At 41.3% G+C, this 18,222-nt stretch overlaps 1 protein-coding gene across 2 annotated transcripts in view; it reads right to left on the minus strand.

Moving 5' to 3' along the window:
* KCTD3 (potassium channel tetramerization domain containing 3) overlaps positions 1–18,222 on the minus strand; it is a 63,828-nt gene that overhangs the window by 8,946 nt on the left and 36,660 nt on the right. For both annotated transcript variants that reach the window (XM_073338915.1, XM_073338914.1), the window contains exons 11-15: positions 9,612–9,699; positions 9,332–9,448; positions 5,779–5,949; positions 2,153–2,308; positions 426–522 (exon numbers count right to left, since the gene is read on the minus strand). In XM_073338915.1, the coding sequence (XP_073195016.1) occupies positions 426–522; positions 2,153–2,308; positions 5,779–5,949; positions 9,332–9,448; positions 9,612–9,699 (629 nt within the window). The remainder of the gene's footprint in view (positions 1–425; positions 523–2,152; positions 2,309–5,778; positions 5,950–9,331; positions 9,449–9,611; positions 9,700–18,222) is intronic.

Consider the following 18,222-nt stretch of genomic DNA (forward strand, 5'->3'; position numbering starts at 1 on the left):
TATCCAAGAACTCGTCAAGGCCTTTTTCAAGCAATACATTGTGTAGTAAAAGCAGAGCCAAAAGGGTTCAAACAATTTTTCAAGTTGCCTTTAGACATCTGACAATTACACTTTCTATGCTTTTTTTGAAATTATTCTCTTTCTTAAGAGGTTTTTCTGTTGAAGTAAGTAAAAGCAAAACCAGACACCACTTATTGTTGGCACTGATAATTAAACTAGAGCAGAGGACCTGTATGTTTACATTAAAGTGATTATACCAGTCAGATACCATATCAAATGCGTAAGTGAGAAATGAGTTCTATACAGCATCTGTGCGCTTTGACTTGCTAGCACAAGTATCAGAGCCAACTATCTTAGTGTCAGCTCTTGGATATGTACAATAAGTGGATTTTATCAGAGATGCAACAGATGACGAGTGCTTTTACCTTTTCCCAGTGGAAGACAACCTGACAAAGAGTTTATTAGTGACGGGAACAACTTTTTGGATGAATACTTGTTGATCATCACGCTCTCCAAATGGTCCTGTAGTTAGAAAGAGAAACTAAGTATTTCAAAACACATTACTCCAAAAAGTTAACCGTTCCTACCCTGTCTAGAAATAAAAAATACTCACACAGATTCAGTTGGACTAAAGGAACCAGGAACCTACACTGATTTCTAGTTTAGCAAAACACCACACTACTTTTGCATTGTGATGTATAATTACTGACAAGTCACAATGGAAAGCCCAATTATTTTGAGTAATTCTGAACTACCAAGGAAGATGTTCACTTTAGACTGTCCAATCAATTTGATGCATTTTTGTTTTTTTTTTAAACAAAAAATAAACCCATATTGTGTAATTTTCCATTACTCTAATTTAAAGGGTTAATTTGTTATGATGTACTGCTAAAAAATATTTATGGGATATGAAATATAATATGGGGTCCATCACCTCTTGGTCACTAATGTGACCAAATTTTTTAAGGTCTGATTTTTCATTATTGCTGAGCACCTGCACCACCCTCTAATGTCAAGCGGAGATACAGGTGCTTCATAAAACTGGGAAAAAAAAAAAAAAAAAAAATCAGGCCTATAGTGACTGAAAAGGTCTTTACAGCTGTTTGGTAGCCCCTGTGAAAGAGGTTGGAGGCCTTAATTCAATTACTAACAGATTGCCCATCACTTCCCCCCCCACTTTTTTTTGTGGGGGGGGGCGCTAAACAGGAAACAACCAAGGGAAACTTGCTCTTGAAAGCGGATGGCATCTCCACATGTAACATTTTGCACTAGTCCAAGACCCTACAATACCAACACCGTAAAAAGTTAAGAGCAAATTGTTATCAGTATATGCATTACAGGAGTACCTGGAAGCCTCAATCGAGGATCAATGTTCTAGTGTGCTAGGTGCTGTATAAATAAAAGACAGTCCTTGCCTCAGAAAGCACAGTTTAGGAATATAACAAGAACCTTTTGATACATTTAAAAAAACAAATGAGGATGGCTTTTTAGTTTGCTACCTGCCTACCCATTCAGTGATCTGTAAAGAGCATCATGCACCAGCAGGTGCAATGTTGGTCTTTACTTAGCGTTTTCACAGTTCTGTTGGTTTTGTGACAGTTTCAATGTAGTTTTGAAATGTAATACAAGTATAATGTTAAATATTAGATGCGTGCATAATCTTAATTTTTGTTTAATTTATAAAATGTGATAGCACATTGTGAAACAAACCCAAAAATCTCATGCAAATCAGTTCTAATATATTTTTTCATAATCTCCATCTTATCTCTCTCTATAAAAATGCTATCAAAAAGGGCACATTAGGTAACCAACAGATTCTAGGTAATTTATAGGAATCACAAGGCACACCTTCTCTTAAATGGGTCCCTCTGGGAAGCCAATTTGCCCAGTATTGTAAAGACAAATCAAATTCACTCTAGTTGGAATCAGTTTTCAAACAGGAATATTATAGACATGCCACAGTATTATCAAAATGCAAACTGATTATGCTGTAATTACTCTGGTGTAAATCAGACTCACACACCTGATGTCAATGGAGTCACATGAATGTGAAGCAAGAGCAGAATTAGGCTAAATGCCTCCGATGAACCTTCAAGAGCACAGTAGCCCTCCAAAAGTCCAGTACGAAGTAATGGAAAAACATTTTGCCTACCTATGTCATTTCCAGAAGAGTAACTACCATGGCTTTCTGTTTCCTCCAAGGACAAGATTTTGAATGAAGCTAAGGGAGTAGACCCTGGCTGTGTGGAAATCATTCCTCTGAATCGAGTCACTGTCCATGTCCGAACATGGTTGTTGTCGGCACAAACTAGACAGAAAACAAAAAAAAACCCAGAAACATTGGAATATTTACAAGAGATGAAAGACTGTTTTTAAAACACATTTTAATTTATAAGCCATAACATTAAGGATGTAATTAAAATTATCTGGTCTCTCAGAGTATGTCTACACAGCAACTAGACATCCGCGGCTGGCCTGTGCTAGCTGACTCAGGCTTGGGCTGTTTCACTGCTATTACCCTCAGTAATTAAAAAAACATTAACTTCTGAGCAAGTTCAATAAAATGCATTCAATCAATTGCGATAACAAAATGAGAGGAAATTGTGGTCATCAATAGTTAAATTACTTATTTGGTTTTCTGAATCAAAATGCTTACGAAAGCCTTAAAAGTAGCAATACATTCTGAATAATTTGGACTGTAAAAGTTACAAACATTTGAAAAGCGGATCCTGTGCATACTGCGTGTACTGTACAACTCCTGACTTCTAACTCTGATAATAGTTTTGGCTATGGATTATACAAGTCACGGAGCTTTTCTGCCTTGGTTTTCCCATCTATAAAGTAGGAATATCATCAACTGTTTACCTACCCTGCAGTGCTGTTGTAAGATTTAATTAACATGTGAAGGTGTTACATCTTACTGTTGTTGCAGTCTCTCACACACACACTTGCATGCAGTGCTGTAGTAGCCAAGTCAGTCCCATGATATTAGAGAGACAAGGTGGGTGAGGTAATACTATGTAGCTCAAAAGCTTGTCCCTCTCACCAAGAGAAGTTGGTCCAATAAATACTCCTGGGGGAATACTGCAGAAAGCAGAATTTGTGCAGAATTTTGTTTTTCACCGCAGAATTGGCGCTGCTGACTGCCATTAGGGGCTGCTGGACCTGGTAGAGCCCAGCACCTAGTTCACATACAGGCACAGGCAGACTGCAGTTCCAGGTTTGCCAGCCCCCTTCGGCCACATGGTGCAGCCAGGCCCCCTCCCTGCGTGGCAGCTGCCAGAGCTGCAGGAAGGAGCTGCTGCTTTCCAGGAGGGGAGACTGAGAGCGAGGGGGGTATGACTCAAGTTGTTCCAGGGGTGACCAAATCTTAAAATTGTGCCCCCCGCTAACAGTAGGTACGGGTCGTTACTGCCCGATGGGACAGTAATGAAGCTGTGCGGAGTGGAGCCTGTGGCTGGGCTCTGGGGGCAGGAGGGGGGTGCAGGAATCTGAGCCAGGCGGCGCACTGTGGCTGGGCTCTGGGGGATAAGGGTGCATGTGTCTGGCCCTGTGGCTAGGCTAGGGAGGGTGGGGGTGCAGGTGTGAGCCGGGGGCCCCCCCCCGCATCTCCCAAGTATCCTCTCCCAGTACACACACACACACCCCTCCAACACCCCCTAAACGGCCCCTCTCAGTTAACACACCCCTCCCCTCCCAGTAGTGTCCTCTATTTGGGAACTTTTAAATATGGTAACCCTATGGGGGCAGGGCAAAAAAACAAGAATTGACTAAAAGGCCAGTGGGACAGAATTTTCCTCCAAGATGTGCCCAGCTGGCACGTGTGACACACCCAGCCTGAGGCACCCAACAAAAGCATAACAGAGAAACTGGAACAGGGTTGTTGTAGGGATTTCTTAAACTCGCTACTCCTGGGGGAAACTTTTGTGTTGTCTGTACTGTTATAGACATACTTGCTCACAGGTATTTTGAAATAAATTACCAAAATAAGTGAAACTGATGTAAATATATTGCGTTATTTTGACAAAATATGCAAAATTTTAAAATATTATGTGCAGAATTCCCCCAGGGATAAATAAAAGATATTAACTCACCCATCTCATCACACACACTTGCTCTTCTCATAAACAAACCATCTCAAGCATAAATGCATCTCAGAATTAAACAACTGACAACAGAGCAACAGTCACTGGAACAGCTTGCTGATAGAAATGGGAAATTCTACATCACTTGGAGCCTTTAAATCCAAACTGGATGTCTGTCTTTCTGAAAGAAGCTCCAGTTCAAGTTCAAATTACTGAACTCCACAGTGTCACTTATACAATTGGTATGAATTACTGGGTGAGGGTCTCTGGCTTGTGTTATACAGGAAGTTAGGCTAGATGACCATAATGGTCCCTTCTGGCTTTAAAATCCAATTAAACCTACGTACCACACATTATTTTAACACATGAAGTTACAACGTTTCAAAATTACGTATTCAAGAACATGCATCTTGGGCTAACTCTACACTTACAGCAGCGTGCAGAGTACAAACACTACATCTGTAGCTACACGCCGCAGTGAAAGGCTCCAGTGGAGAGGAAAGGCTCCCTGCTGCTGGAGTCTTTCACTGTGGCAAAGAAAGACTCCGGCATGGGGAGGCAGCAGGGAAAGACCCCTTTCCCTGCTGCCTCCACACTGACAGAGCCTTTCACTGCAACAGGGAAAAGCTCCAGCAGCAGACACTACACTGCTAAAAACAGTAAAAAATGTAAACATAGGGGGCACTGTTTAGACATGTAGAGATCTGTGCAGCGTACATACCCTGGGGTTCCGGCATATAAGGCAGTCTGTTCTATTGGCCTAAGCCACCTCTCACCATCTGCACTGCTATTTATACCTGTGCTAGCTGGGTGTAAAGTGTCTGTACTCTACATGCTGCTGTAGCCTTGTATGCACTGACGGTTAAAACAAATGAAAACATTTATTTCAGTCACATATCCAATTAAATTTGCGTTTATCTGAATTTGAGCATATTCAAATAAAGATATTTATTGCATTTACAGCAAGGATTTGCGCACACACACACAAAAACCCACTTTGGAATTCATTTAAACAATTTCTTATTTTCTTCCATTTCTTTAAAAAATTTTAAGGATATTCAATGCAAAAATAACTCTGTTAGACGGTGTTATGAATAAGATCTGAAATGCACAAGAATCATATTCTATTTTATGATTCTCTGTCCACATGCAAGATACCTCCACCCAATTTACTTAACTGGAAATTTACAGCTATATGCACAACTGTTGGTTCCGATAACAGACTGGTATATGCAGAGAATTAGGTTAATTTAACCCATATTTTATTGCTGGTTTCAGAAATTAGTATATTTTATTAGATATTTTATTGTTTTTCTGGAACAAGCCTATCATGAATTGCTGCAAATGGAATACAATATATTGTATAAATATTAAACATCTTATAAAGACCAAGATTAGGACACGCATATAGATCATTTTAACCCAACTCTTATTGTATGCAGATGTTAAAATGAGATGTATTGTAACAGTAGTATAATTAACAGACATTTCCTTAAGTAAGTTTGCAATGCCATTAATCTTTTTAGAAGTTTTTTTTTCTTAATATACTGTTCTGTACATAATCTACCATGTTTAGTAATTCCAAAGGATGGGATTTGAACAAAGGGAGAGACAAGGAGCATGAACATTAGGAGAAATAGAAAAAGGAGAATGAGTGACACACATGTGCATCTGTACATATAAATAAGATTACCTGACACAAGATGTTTCTCAGACAGCATGATCTTTGTAACAGGACTTCGATGAACTGTAAAGGTCTGAAAAAGTTGAGGGCCTGACCCAACTGTTTCAGGGTGCTGTACAATCACTCTTACTGCTCCGGAGCTGGTGCCATACGCAATCTCAATCCAATTACCACTTACACCTACAAAAGGCACAAACATTGAGATGTTTTAAACCAACCACCATTCCTCAAAGGGAGAAAAAAGTTACATCAGCAGATCTGTAACACGGAATAGCTACTTATTTCAGCACAAATATTCTAAAAGGGGTGACATTCATTTTACCTACTCTGCAAGTATCTGCTATCTACTGTTGTGCAATATACCCCAGTGCATCCTGCAGTTCCCAAAAAAAAAAAAAAAAAAGATATGAGGGAAGAGACCAAGCAAATCCCAAAACACATACTATATACCAGTTCCTTGTCTGTGGCCCCAAAGAGGCATTTCAGTGCTTTTTAGAGTTTAGAAATACGGAGACTAGCACCTGTCTTGCAAGATTTACTTCTCCTTGTGGGGGGAGACCATTATATTAAGGCAGAAAAAATGTTGTATTAACAATACTGGTGGTATGGGAAAGATAAACAAAAAAAAAAATGTAATGAATTTGAAGAAATGCCTATATCTTCATCTGAAAAAATATCTACATCTCACATTTAAAAGTAATAACCTTCATATATCAGAGTTAGTTTTGTGGTTTTTGCTTTATCTCCAAATGGTTATGACAGTACATGAAAGGGTGAAGTATGGGCCAGGAACTTGAATGAAGTTTATCAATGATGTAGCATTATTTTTCAGTAAAACACCATTATGTCTACGCTGTTCCGTTATACTTTTTATTCTTCCTTAAGGCTGGGGATCACTCCATCTGCTCAGAACACACAAGATCACAAGAGCAACCCCAAACTGTCAAGACTAATAGTGGGAACTCTGATCTGAACCCATGTTCTTGAAGGTCTCTTAATGCCCTTTAATGCTTGGGTGCAGAGACTCCTGGCAAGCAACTTTGGCACAGTCTGACCAAACTGCAACAGGACACCTAAGACTGTGACCACCTTGTCACATAGCACAAGGACCAAACTGATAAGAGTTTTGGTGTTTTTGAAGAATCCTTATTGAGGTTACAGGGACAAACCATCCCAACGTGTAGAAAGAATAGTAAATATGGTAGGCGACGAGCTTGGTTTAGCAGTGAAATCCTTGCTGATCTTAAACACGAAAAAGAAGCTTACAAGAAGTGGAAGATTGGACAAATGACCAGGGAAGAGCATAAAAATATTGCTCAGGCATGCAGGAGTGAAATCAGGAAGGCGAAATCACACCTGGAGTTGCAGCTAGCAAGAGATGTTAAGAGTAACAAGAAGGGTTTCCTTCAGGTATGTTAGCAACAAGAAGAAAGTCAAGGAAAGTGTGGGCCCCTTACTGAATGAGGGAGGCAACCTAGTGACAGAGGATGTGGAAAAAGCTAATGTACTCAATGCTTTTTTTGCCTCTATCTTCATGAACAAGGTCAGCTCCCAGACTACTGCACTGGGCAGCACAGCATGGGGAGGAGGTGACCAGCCCTCTGTGGAGAAAGAAGTGGTTCGGGACTATTCAGAAAAGCTGGACGAGCACAAGTCCACGGGGCCGGATGCGCTGCATCTGAGAGTGCTAAAGGAGTTGGCGGATGTGATTGCAGAGCCATTGGCCATTATCTTTGAAAACACATGGCGATCGGGGGAAGTCCTGGATGACTGGAAAAAGGCTAATGTAGTGCCCATCTTTAAAAAAAGGGAAGGAGAAGGATCTTGGGAACTACAGGTCAGTCAGCCTCACCTCAGTCCCTGAAAAAATCATGGAGCAGGTCCTCAAGGAATCAATTCTGAAGCACTTAGAGGAGAGGAAAGTGATCAGGAACAGTCAGCATGGATTCACCAAGGGAAAGTCATGCCTGACTAATCTAATTGCCTTCTATGATGAGATAACTGGCTCTGTGGATGAGGGGAAAGCAGTGGACGTGTTGTTCCTTGACTTTAACAAAGCTTTTGACATGGTCTCCCACAGTATTCTTGCCAGCAAGTTAAAGAAGTATGGGCTGGATGAATGGACTATAAGGTAGAGAGAAAGCTGGCTAGATTGTCGGGCTCAGTGGGTAGCGATCAATGGCTCAAGTCTAGTTGGCAGCCAGTATCAAGTGGAGTGCCCCAAGGTTCGGTCCTCGGGCCGGTTTTGTTCAATATCTTCGTAAATGATCTGGAGGATAGTGTGGATTGCACCCTCAGCAAGTTTGCGGATGACACTAAACTGGGAGGAGAGGTAGATACGCTGGAGGGTAGGGATAGGATACAGAGCACCCTAGACAAATTAGAGGATTGGGCAAAAGAAATCTGATGAGGTTCAACAAGGACAAGTGCAGAGTCCTGCACTTAGGACGGAAGAATCCCAGGCACCGCTACAGACTAGGGACCAAATGGCTAAGCAGCAGTTCTTCAGAAAAGGACCTAGGGGTTACAGTGGACGAGAAGCTGGATATGAGTCAACACTGTGTCCTTGTTGCCAAGAAGGCCACTGGCATTTTGGGCTGTATAAGTAGGTGCACTGCCAGCAGATCGAGGGACGTGATCGTTCCCCTCTATTTGACATTGGTGCGGCCTCATCTGGAATACTGTGTCCAGTTTTGGGCCCCACACTACAAGAAGGATGTGGAAAAATTGGAAAACGTCCAGCGGAGGGCAACAAAAATGATTAGGGGACTGGAACACATGACTTATGAGGAGAGGCTGAGGGAACTTGGATTGTTTAGTCTGTGGAAGAGAAGAATGAGAGGGGATTTGATAGCTGCTTTCAACTACCTGAAAAGGGGTTCCAAAGAGGATGGATCTAGACTTTTCTCAGTGGTAGCAGATGACAGAACAAGGAGTAATGGTCTCAAGTTGCAGTGGGGGAGGTTTAGGTTGGATATTAGAAAAAACTTTTTCACTAGGAGGGTGGTGAAACACTGGAATGCGTTACCTAGGGAGGTGGTGGAATCTCCTTCCTTAGAAGTTTTTAAGGTCAGGCTTGACAAAGCCCTGGCTGGGATGATTTAGTTGGGGATTGGTCCTGCTTTGAGCAGGGGGTTGGACTAGATGACCTCCTGAGGTCCCTTCCAACCCTGATATTCTATGATTCTATGAAAGTGAAGGACTAACAAAACTGGTTAAAGTGTAGAATAAAGGTGCTGTGAATATCTTCCTAAAGAGGTTTCGGAATGCAACTTAATCCAAACCAATACTATCTGCCATTCCAAACCATAGTATATCCTTTCTAAAATATTTTTTTAAATTAAATTCACGCCCAGGTTGACAGTCTGTACACCAATTTTAAGACTAATGAAAATGACAATTAAACACTGATAACTGTTTTATAATGGAATATAGCACACAATCCTTAAGTAGCCTTATCAGTGCTACAGCTGTTAGAAATCTAAAATACTTTTAAAATATGAAAGTGAAGCCTCTATGTGCAATGAGTTTTAAGGGAATGTAAACGATGCATGATACAAACTTGTCTTGGGTGTGAGGTAGACACTGAGTGCTGTAATGGCATCATTGGAGGGATCATGATAAAGTTCTGTCACGAGAAGATCATTATCCTTCATTCGCAAGGGAAACTTCTGCATATCTGCATAAAAAAATATAAGTGATATCCAAATAAAAAACAGCAGAAATTTAAAGTTAGTTCATAATAATGATTACATTTATGAACAAGAAATAATATTCCTGTTAGGAATAATTATTTTAACAAAATTGAACATTAATCTTAATTTTGCTCTTTTTGTTCTTACCAATGTAATATATAGAGCCATTGTTACAGCCCAGCAGTAGGAAAGATCCAGCAGTATCGTAGCTGGTGATAGGGACAACATCCTGAACCTAGTACAACAGTAAATGAAATATAAAACATTAATTCACCATTTTCTTTCAATTCTAAATGTAAGTTCATTTGCAATTTTCTTTGCTGTTCCTTGTAATATTTTGTATTTAAAAAATCATTTTGATTCTTATGCTGTGTGGAGCATCATACCACAATTTAAAAAACAAAAACAAAAAAATCCTTCCCACCACTGCCCCAGGTAGAAGTTTCAAAAGCTCTCACCATATGCCTAACTCTTCCCACTGAAATCAATGGAAGTTTTACCATTGAGTTCAATGGGGTAGAGTTAAGCCAACACTTGAGTGTTTTTGAAAATCCCACCTTAAATATGCACATACAGACACAGAGACACATGGCAACTAGAAGCTGTAATTATTATTCAGCATTATGATACTGTCAAAAGGGAAAATATCAAAATTAATGATTTTCAAAAATTCAAATTTCTGCTAGTTTAAATAGTACATCCTAACTTTTTATATTATATGTATAAATATTTTAAAATCCACAGAACAGATTTTCTTTTCCTGTCTCCCTGCTGATTTTTAGCAAGGGAGAATGAATAAATTCAAGAGCAACCATTCCAAGTGCATTTGAGCCTCTCTCTTCTCCTCTCCCGCCCTGTGGAAACTCCTCCCTGCCAGACTCTCCAAGCAGCAGCAATGCTGAGAAAGGGCCTCCCTGTCAAGTGATCTATGGAAGAAAAAACTGGTCTCTTCTAACTCCCATGTTTCAGTCATTTCTTAGCCCCACAAAGGGCACTTAAGGGAACGAAAGAGGATCTCTTGAGTTCCAAGAACCCATTGAGGTCCAGTCCCGTGCAGAGTCAGAACTACGAAGGGTGTTGTTCCTGAGTCTGAGGCCAAAAGAATGTCTCCTTTGCCTTAGATCCCTATGCAGAGACAGGATACATCAGCTGCTATGTTCCTCCCTGCCCCGTATGAGAATGGGGTCATCATACTTGTGCATGGAAGTCACTATAAAAAAAAAAAACCCCAGTCAAACTGATTTTACATAGAGCATGGTCAAATGCACATCATAAACTGAATCCAAAAAAAAAAAAAAAAGATTTTCCCCTCAACCACTATTTCAATTTCAGTCAACGTAGCTGTTGTCCAGCTATACTGAAAGAAGGGCAGGAGACACTTGATATGAATTTAATCAAGCCGCAACTTTATTATTAGATGTCTAGAACTACCTGGCACGCAACTCCATGTTCATTCAAATAACTACCTGGGGCTTCCACCAGCTCACTTTCATTTTCCATCCAGGTCCCTCACGGCTTGGACCTTACCATTCACCCTCCCTCATAGGAGAGTTAAGGTGGGCTATAAGAAAGAGGGGTTGGCTCCCTGCCGTACCAATCATAGGATCCCCGAACCTCCTTCTCCCCGTCCACCCCATTCCATTCCTTTCCTTTAACCAGCAGATCCTTGTTAAGTCCTTTAACCAGACCATTTATCTGGTCACTGGATGCCTTCCCTATGGAGTACCTACACTGAACATCCACCCTACACTTACAAAATAAGTTGCGACAGATAGCCTAACCACTTTTCCTCCTCACCATAATAGGTCCTCCCCAACACCCGCTGTGGGGAAGGAGAAAAAACTCCACTCCACCAAAGCCAATAGGAGGTGAGGGGAAATTCCTTCCTAGTCCCCACCCAAAAAGGAGCAACTAGTGCAATGCCCACGGCAGGACTTAACCCAACCTGATATTCGCACCATGAGGGGAGGGAGGGTGGGTGCTGCCTTGTCTGCTGCTTGGAGAAGGAGCTTCCAATGCCAGAGCTTGCACCTTTTAAAGCCTTCCACCTTTATGTTCCCGAGGGAAGTCAGTGCCGCCAACCTGACCACCACCCATCTTTTTGCAGCAGTTTCGGACCTCCTTCCCACCCCTCCCTCACCATAAAGCACTGCTACCTTCCTCCAGCAAGCCCGGACAACTAGTTCTTGTTATTTTCTGTAACTCACATTTACTCATAAACTCAGATTTGGTTTACAAATAATCTGCAGAATTACAGCACTTTCAGATTCTCTGTTAGGCTTCACAAAAGAAAACAAAATATTAATTGAAGATAGCACTTTTCTTCCAGAGGGCAAACTTTCTCAGTACAGACTGCCAGAGTTAAAGGGATGGGTTTATTTAGTTTAAGTGGTCAGTTTTTGCTTTCCTTCACCAGTATGATGCACAGTATCTGAGCTAGGTTTCAGTTTTATTCTTGGAAGGTGCTCAGATATTACTATGATGAGTGCCAATATAATAACCTAGATAGATGTTTTACTATTGAGCTACTGCACAAGAAAACTGAGCAACAATGTCAAGAATAGCAACTCATTTAGACAATTCTTTCTAGGATTAGTTGAAGTGCACCATGTCAAATTCTTACTACACACAGTAAAATGGGATAGCAAAAGAATCACCACAAAGAACTTGATTTTTAAAAGCCCATGATTCCATATTTGGAATTCTTAGAATACTGCAACACACCTTCATAATGGTTCATTAGTCTCCTGGGTTCAGGTATTTAAGAACAGAAGGACAAAAAACCTTTAGTTCCAACAAGCTTATCAAGCCAAACACAATTACCCTGAGGTGCTCTCTACTAGTCTACTGGATTGTATGTGAAGAGCCTAGAACAGAAGATATATTACTACAAGACACGAAGCAGTTACCACTATTGCAAGTGGAAGAGAGTAACAGTTCCATGAGAAAGTGGGTGGCAACTTGTCAAGGTAACAGCTAAACCACCTAACATAATCATCTCTGTACAATATCCCTGCAAAGAATCAGAAGACATCTAAAGAACCTAAAGGAAGACACCGGCTGTTTCCTGAGGACTTCCAGAATGCTACTAACAGTACTTGTGCACAGACAGAAATAGCACATACCCTGATACTATAAAGAAAACCAGGCTCCACATAGAGAACCCATCTGAGCGGCCACAACAGAAGGGACTGTTTAGGGAAGGAGAAGTGTGTGTTTAGAAGACAACTGAGATTCAGAAACTGTAATTATAGACAAAATGTCCTATGTGGGGCAGAATACTCCTGTCATCTCTCAGGGAATTCAGGTTACTTTCCCTGACCTCCAACCAAGATGTGTCTGTTAACTTGTGCGGGTTTTTTATTTGCATTAGACCAGGGGGTAGCAACCTTTGGCATGTGGCCCATCAAGGTAATCCACTGGCAGGCCGCGAGACATTTGTATATTGACCGTCCACAGGCACGGCCCCTCGCAGCTCCCAGTGGCCGCGGTTCGCTGTTCCTGGCCAAGGGGAGCTACAGGAACCCATTGTCCAGGAATGGCGAACCACAGCCACTGGGAGCTGTGCCTGCGGATGGTCGAAATAAACAAAACATCTCTCAGCCAACCAGCAGATTACCCTGATGGGCTGCGTGCCGAAGGCTGCCGACCCCTGCATTAAATATTCAAATAAAAATAACATGGAGGGAAAACCGTAGCAGTAACCAACAGAGTCAATGGATGCAGGCCCTGCTGTGTGACAGGAGTATAATCTCCTGTAACCAAGTGAGAAACCAGGGGCAGGGCTGAATCTTACCAGGTATCCTCTGTGTCATCTTTATTACATTCTGTGTCTGGTCTACACTAAGGCCCATTTACAACCAATCCCCACCACAACTAACACCAATTCAGTTGCATCTTTTTGGCAATGTTGGGAGTCCTGGAGTATGTGGCTGGTATTGGCAATGTGTCAGCTCTGTGTCAACTAAACCTGCCAAAAAACGTGGTGCTGGAAAGGACTGCCAAAGGCCTTATATTAGAACTATATTAGCCCTCCTTTTATTGCTAATACTGGTGCAAACTATGAATTTTCTGTAAAAATTCCCTAGTATAAACAAGAAAGGGAGTTACAGTAAACAAGGCAAGAGATGCTGGTAATAGCTCATCTTAAGTGATTACTCTCCTTACAGTGTGTATGATAACTACCATTTTTTCATGTTGTGTGTGTATATAAATCTCGTCACTGTATTTTCCACTGAAGGCATCCGATGAAGTGAGCTGTAGCTCACGAAAGCTTATGCTCAAATAAATTGGTTAGTCTCTAAGGTGCCACTAGTACTCCTTTTCTTTTTGAGGGCATGGAGAAGTGGTCATGTGTTGGGACAGAAAGGATTAAATGTTGTGAGAATAAATTAGCATTTGAATTACACTGTGAAGTGGTAAATATTAGGATTGTTGTTGAAAAAGTGTATGACCTCAATGAAGCTATGCCAATTTGAGCTAAGGACATGGCCTGCTAAGTGCTAAATTCTCTATTATGTTTACTAGAATGCACAATGCAGCAAGATACACAAGTGCAAATCTTCAAGCTTCTGAAAAAGTTGCAGACTAAAGGCTTGTCTACACTGGCACTTTACAGTGCTGCAACTTTCTCACTCAGGGGTGTGAAAAAACACGCGCCGGAGCACTGCAATTTTCAGCGCTGTAATGTGCCAGTGTAGTCAGTGCCCCAGTGCTGGTAGCTATTCCCCTTGTGGAGGTGGGTTTTTTAGAGCGCGACTACACAAGCCACGTTAAAGTGCTGCCAGTGAGTCTTCAGTGCCCTAACTTGTCCATTAGGTCCTGACAGATAAAAATATTTGGTATTTTAGTGGTTATACTATTTTCTCATCATTTCATTCTATTTATCCAAGCAAATCAGCTATAGAAGGAAGCATTTGTTGTAATATGCTTTGAGATCTACTGATGAAAAGTGCAATACAAGAGCTAGGTACTATCATCTGTTGTACAGACTTTTGCCCTAGTCTACATTCTAATAAAACTGAATTTTGATGGCCACCTCTGGTAGCAAGAATGGGTGAAACTCCATTAAACTCAGGAATACCACAAATTAGCATGATATCTACAGTAAGCTTACTATAGGTTCTTTCCATTAGCTGGCCACAGGGGTGGGAAGTCATACTAAGTAATGGAATGTTGACAGAAAAAGAACACACACACACACCACTGAAGGACAAATTTGTGACCTCTATAAAACCACGTATGAAGCTGATCAAAACAGAAATCATGAGGAGACTTTCAAAAGGTCCAAAGAACTCAACTTACTGGGACCAACAATAAACCAAGCAGAGTAAAATTCATTCTTTATTATCTTGTTTGTGAGACAGCAGCACTGCCAGGTTTTTCGGTGCTCCTATACAACAGACACTTGTGTTTTTCCTCAACTTGGATCGACCACACAAAGCAACACACTTTTTCAGACCCTGGCAATTTTTGGTCAAATTCATCCTTTTATAGCACAGCTGGATTCTCTGCCAGCTGCCTAAGGCTATGTCTACAGTATGAGTTAGGGGTGTTATTTCCCTGCTCATATATACACAGTCACACACTAGCGAGTATAACTAACAGAGTAGCTGTGGTAGGAAGAGATGGGGCAGTGGAGGGACAGGCTGTGCTGAGTATATACCCACTGGTTTCAGCTGGAGTACTGTGTCCAATTTTGCTCATCAATGTACAGAAACTGGAAAGAATCCAGAGGCAAGTGACAAAGATGATCAAAGGGTTGGAAAGCAAGCTATCTGAGCAAAGGCTGAAGGAACTGGGGGTATGTTAAGTTTGCAAAAGAGGAAATAGGGCGGACAGACGGACGGACAGGATAGCAGTCTTCAGATACTTGAAAGGCTGCAATAAGAAGATGGAGAAAAGTTGTTCTCTCTTGCCATAGAGGGCAAGACAAGAGGCAATGGGTTCAAACTACAGCCTAGGTGATTTAGATTAAGTCTCTGGAAAAGCTTCCTAACTGTAAGAACAGTAGGACAATGGAACAGACTGCCTAGGAGGTTGTGGAAGCTCCTTTACTGGAGGTTTTCAAAAGGAGGTTGGATAGCCATCTGTCTTGGATGGTTTAGACATAACAAATCCTGCATCTTGGCGGGGTTAGACTAGATCAGTGGTTCTCAAACTGTGGGTCGGGACCCCAAAGTGGATCATAACCCTATTTCAATGGGGTTGCCAGGGCCAGCATTAGACTTGCTGGGACACAGGGCTGAAGCCCGAGCCCGAGCTCCACCCCCACCCAAGGCGGCAGGGCTTGGGCTGTGGCCCCTTCTCCCCCCACCCAAGTCGACGGGGCTCGGGCTGTGGCCCCTTCTCCCCTCACCCAAGGCGGCAGGGCTTGGGCTCTGGCCCCCTCCTGGGGTCATGTAATAACTTTGTTATTAGAAGGGGGTCACAGTGCAATGAAGTTTGAGAACCCCTGGACTAGATGACCCTTGTGGACCCTTCTATGATTCGATGTTTGTATTCGGCACAGCTCCATTGCCACTACCCATGCAACCGTGGCTACACTGCTATTTCATACTTGCGCTAGCTCAGAGAGCTACCGCGACTATATGTACACAAGCAAGGGGATCAGCCACCTAGCTCATAGTGTAGACATAGCTTAAGTGACCAAATGATGAGCAATTTTTACCTCGTAGATAAGAACTTGAGATACATCTAGAAATAAGACTCAAATTACATGACAACAGTTCTTACTAGCATAAGCGGCTAGAAACAAGCCACTGAGAATTACTATTTGCCAGACGGATATCTTTATGTGAACAATTTAATACAGTGTTGTCAATTTAAAAAACTGAAAACTCAACATCCTCTAACTCTTTACACATTACTGATTTTCACTGCTAGATTATCTAATGCCTATAACCTTCTTGCTGTATCATATGCCATCAAAATCTTGCCTGGGGAATGAGCATTAGGGAAAGCCACCTCAGCTAGTCTGCCCCAGTCTCTGAGAATCAGGGACGAGACGCCAGAATCTATTATGGATACAGAAAAAATTATAACATCCTGAGGAGGAATTATATAAAGGATCTCTCTTAGCTAGAGGGAGAGCGGCTGAAAGAGAAAAATCTTCTTTAAAAGTAGAGCTTGAACTATGGGCAATTCAGAAAGAAGGGGATGGGAAAGCATCAACTAAAGAGAATCGAGTATTTATTGTGTTTATACCAAGATCACAGGACACCATAACCCCCCTGCCCAATGTAATTGAGAATGGCTCTCCCAAAAAAGGCAGAACAAGAACCTACTGAAGCACAAAGTTTAAATGATTTTTTTGTGTTAACGACTGTGGGTTGTGAGGAAAGTCTTCTACGTTTTCTAGTTTGTGAAGCAGGATTACAAAAGCCCAAGAACCAGCACTGTATTTGAGAGTATGCCCCCTCTAAGTGGAAGTACCTTGTACAAGGTTATAATTTTCATTCCCTCTTCTAACTCAAAAGGTAGTAACTCATGTCTTTGCAGAGGCCTTTGTTGTATGTTCCAAATCTAGTTAATTTAAAAAAAAAAAAAAAAAAAAAACCTGAAGAGTAAGGGAAATGAACTGTGGTATCTACTTTATGAAAACTGCTTCATTTCCCTCATTTATGAGATCTTTTCCTTTATGCTATCTTTGGGAGCCTATGTGCTCTTCTGAAAATTCACTGTTCCTTTTCAATGAGCAATCCTGTTGATATAGCCATAAAATTACCCAGTTTTCAATTTAAGTACTACAATCAGGAACACCATTTTGGTTTCTACACCTATTATTTTTGCTCTCGCAATTTTCAAGGGCTTTACCAGCAAGCTCTTTAATACGGTCTAAGAAATATGTTTTACTGCCAAAATGGTTGTAGGTGATCAGATATATTTATTGTTAGGGAGAGGGGAAGTATAGTTAATAGTTTCATAAATTTATATTAACTTATTGATTTCCAGAATTTGCAAATTGTTTTTGATGTCCCAGAAGCCTGTGTGACTAACCCTGGAGAACCAGAGTTCTGAGACAGCTGCAATTCAGAATTGTGACACAGAATTTATACAAGGTCAGGGGTGGGAGTAACCTTTTACACCTTGATAGGGATAGTGAAGGTTGTCAAAAATTCCCTTCCTCACTAAAAATAAATCCAACTGACACCAGAAGGGAACCTAAACCAAATTCTTGTGATAGCCCAAGGACTCTAGCAGCTATTACAAGTAGTGGTCTGATGAGGAGATACAAAAGTCTTAGGAATCTGACTAGGAACAGTGACGATATTAAATTGCTATACAGAATGGTAACTTTAACAAAACCTCTTAAAAGAGGAGTCTTTGTGGCACCTTAGAGACTAAAAAATTTATCTGGGCATAAGCTTTCATGGGCTAGAACCCACTTCATCAGATGTATGAAGTAAAAGATACAGACTAACACAGCTACCACTGAAACTTGTCTTAAAAGATGTTTATAATACTACTGGTAAATTCCAGACCAAAATCACGTGGCACAGTGCAGAGAGCTACAAGTTCAAAAAGATTCATAGATACTAAGGTCAGAAGGGACCATTATGATCATCTAGTCTGACCTCCTGCACAACGCAGGCCACCGAATTTCACCCACCCACTCCTGCGAAAAACCTCTCACCTATGTCTGAGCTATTGAAGTCCTCAAATTGTGGTTTAAAGATTTCAAGGAGCAGAGAATCCTCCAGCAAGTGACCCGTACCCCATGCTACAGAGGAAGGCGAAAAACCTCCAGGGCCTCTTC

Source organism: Lepidochelys kempii, chromosome 3, assembly GCF_965140285.1.
Source record: "Lepidochelys kempii isolate rLepKem1 chromosome 3, rLepKem1.hap1, whole genome shotgun sequence".
NCBI lineage: Eukaryota > Metazoa > Chordata > Testudines > Cheloniidae > Lepidochelys > Lepidochelys kempii.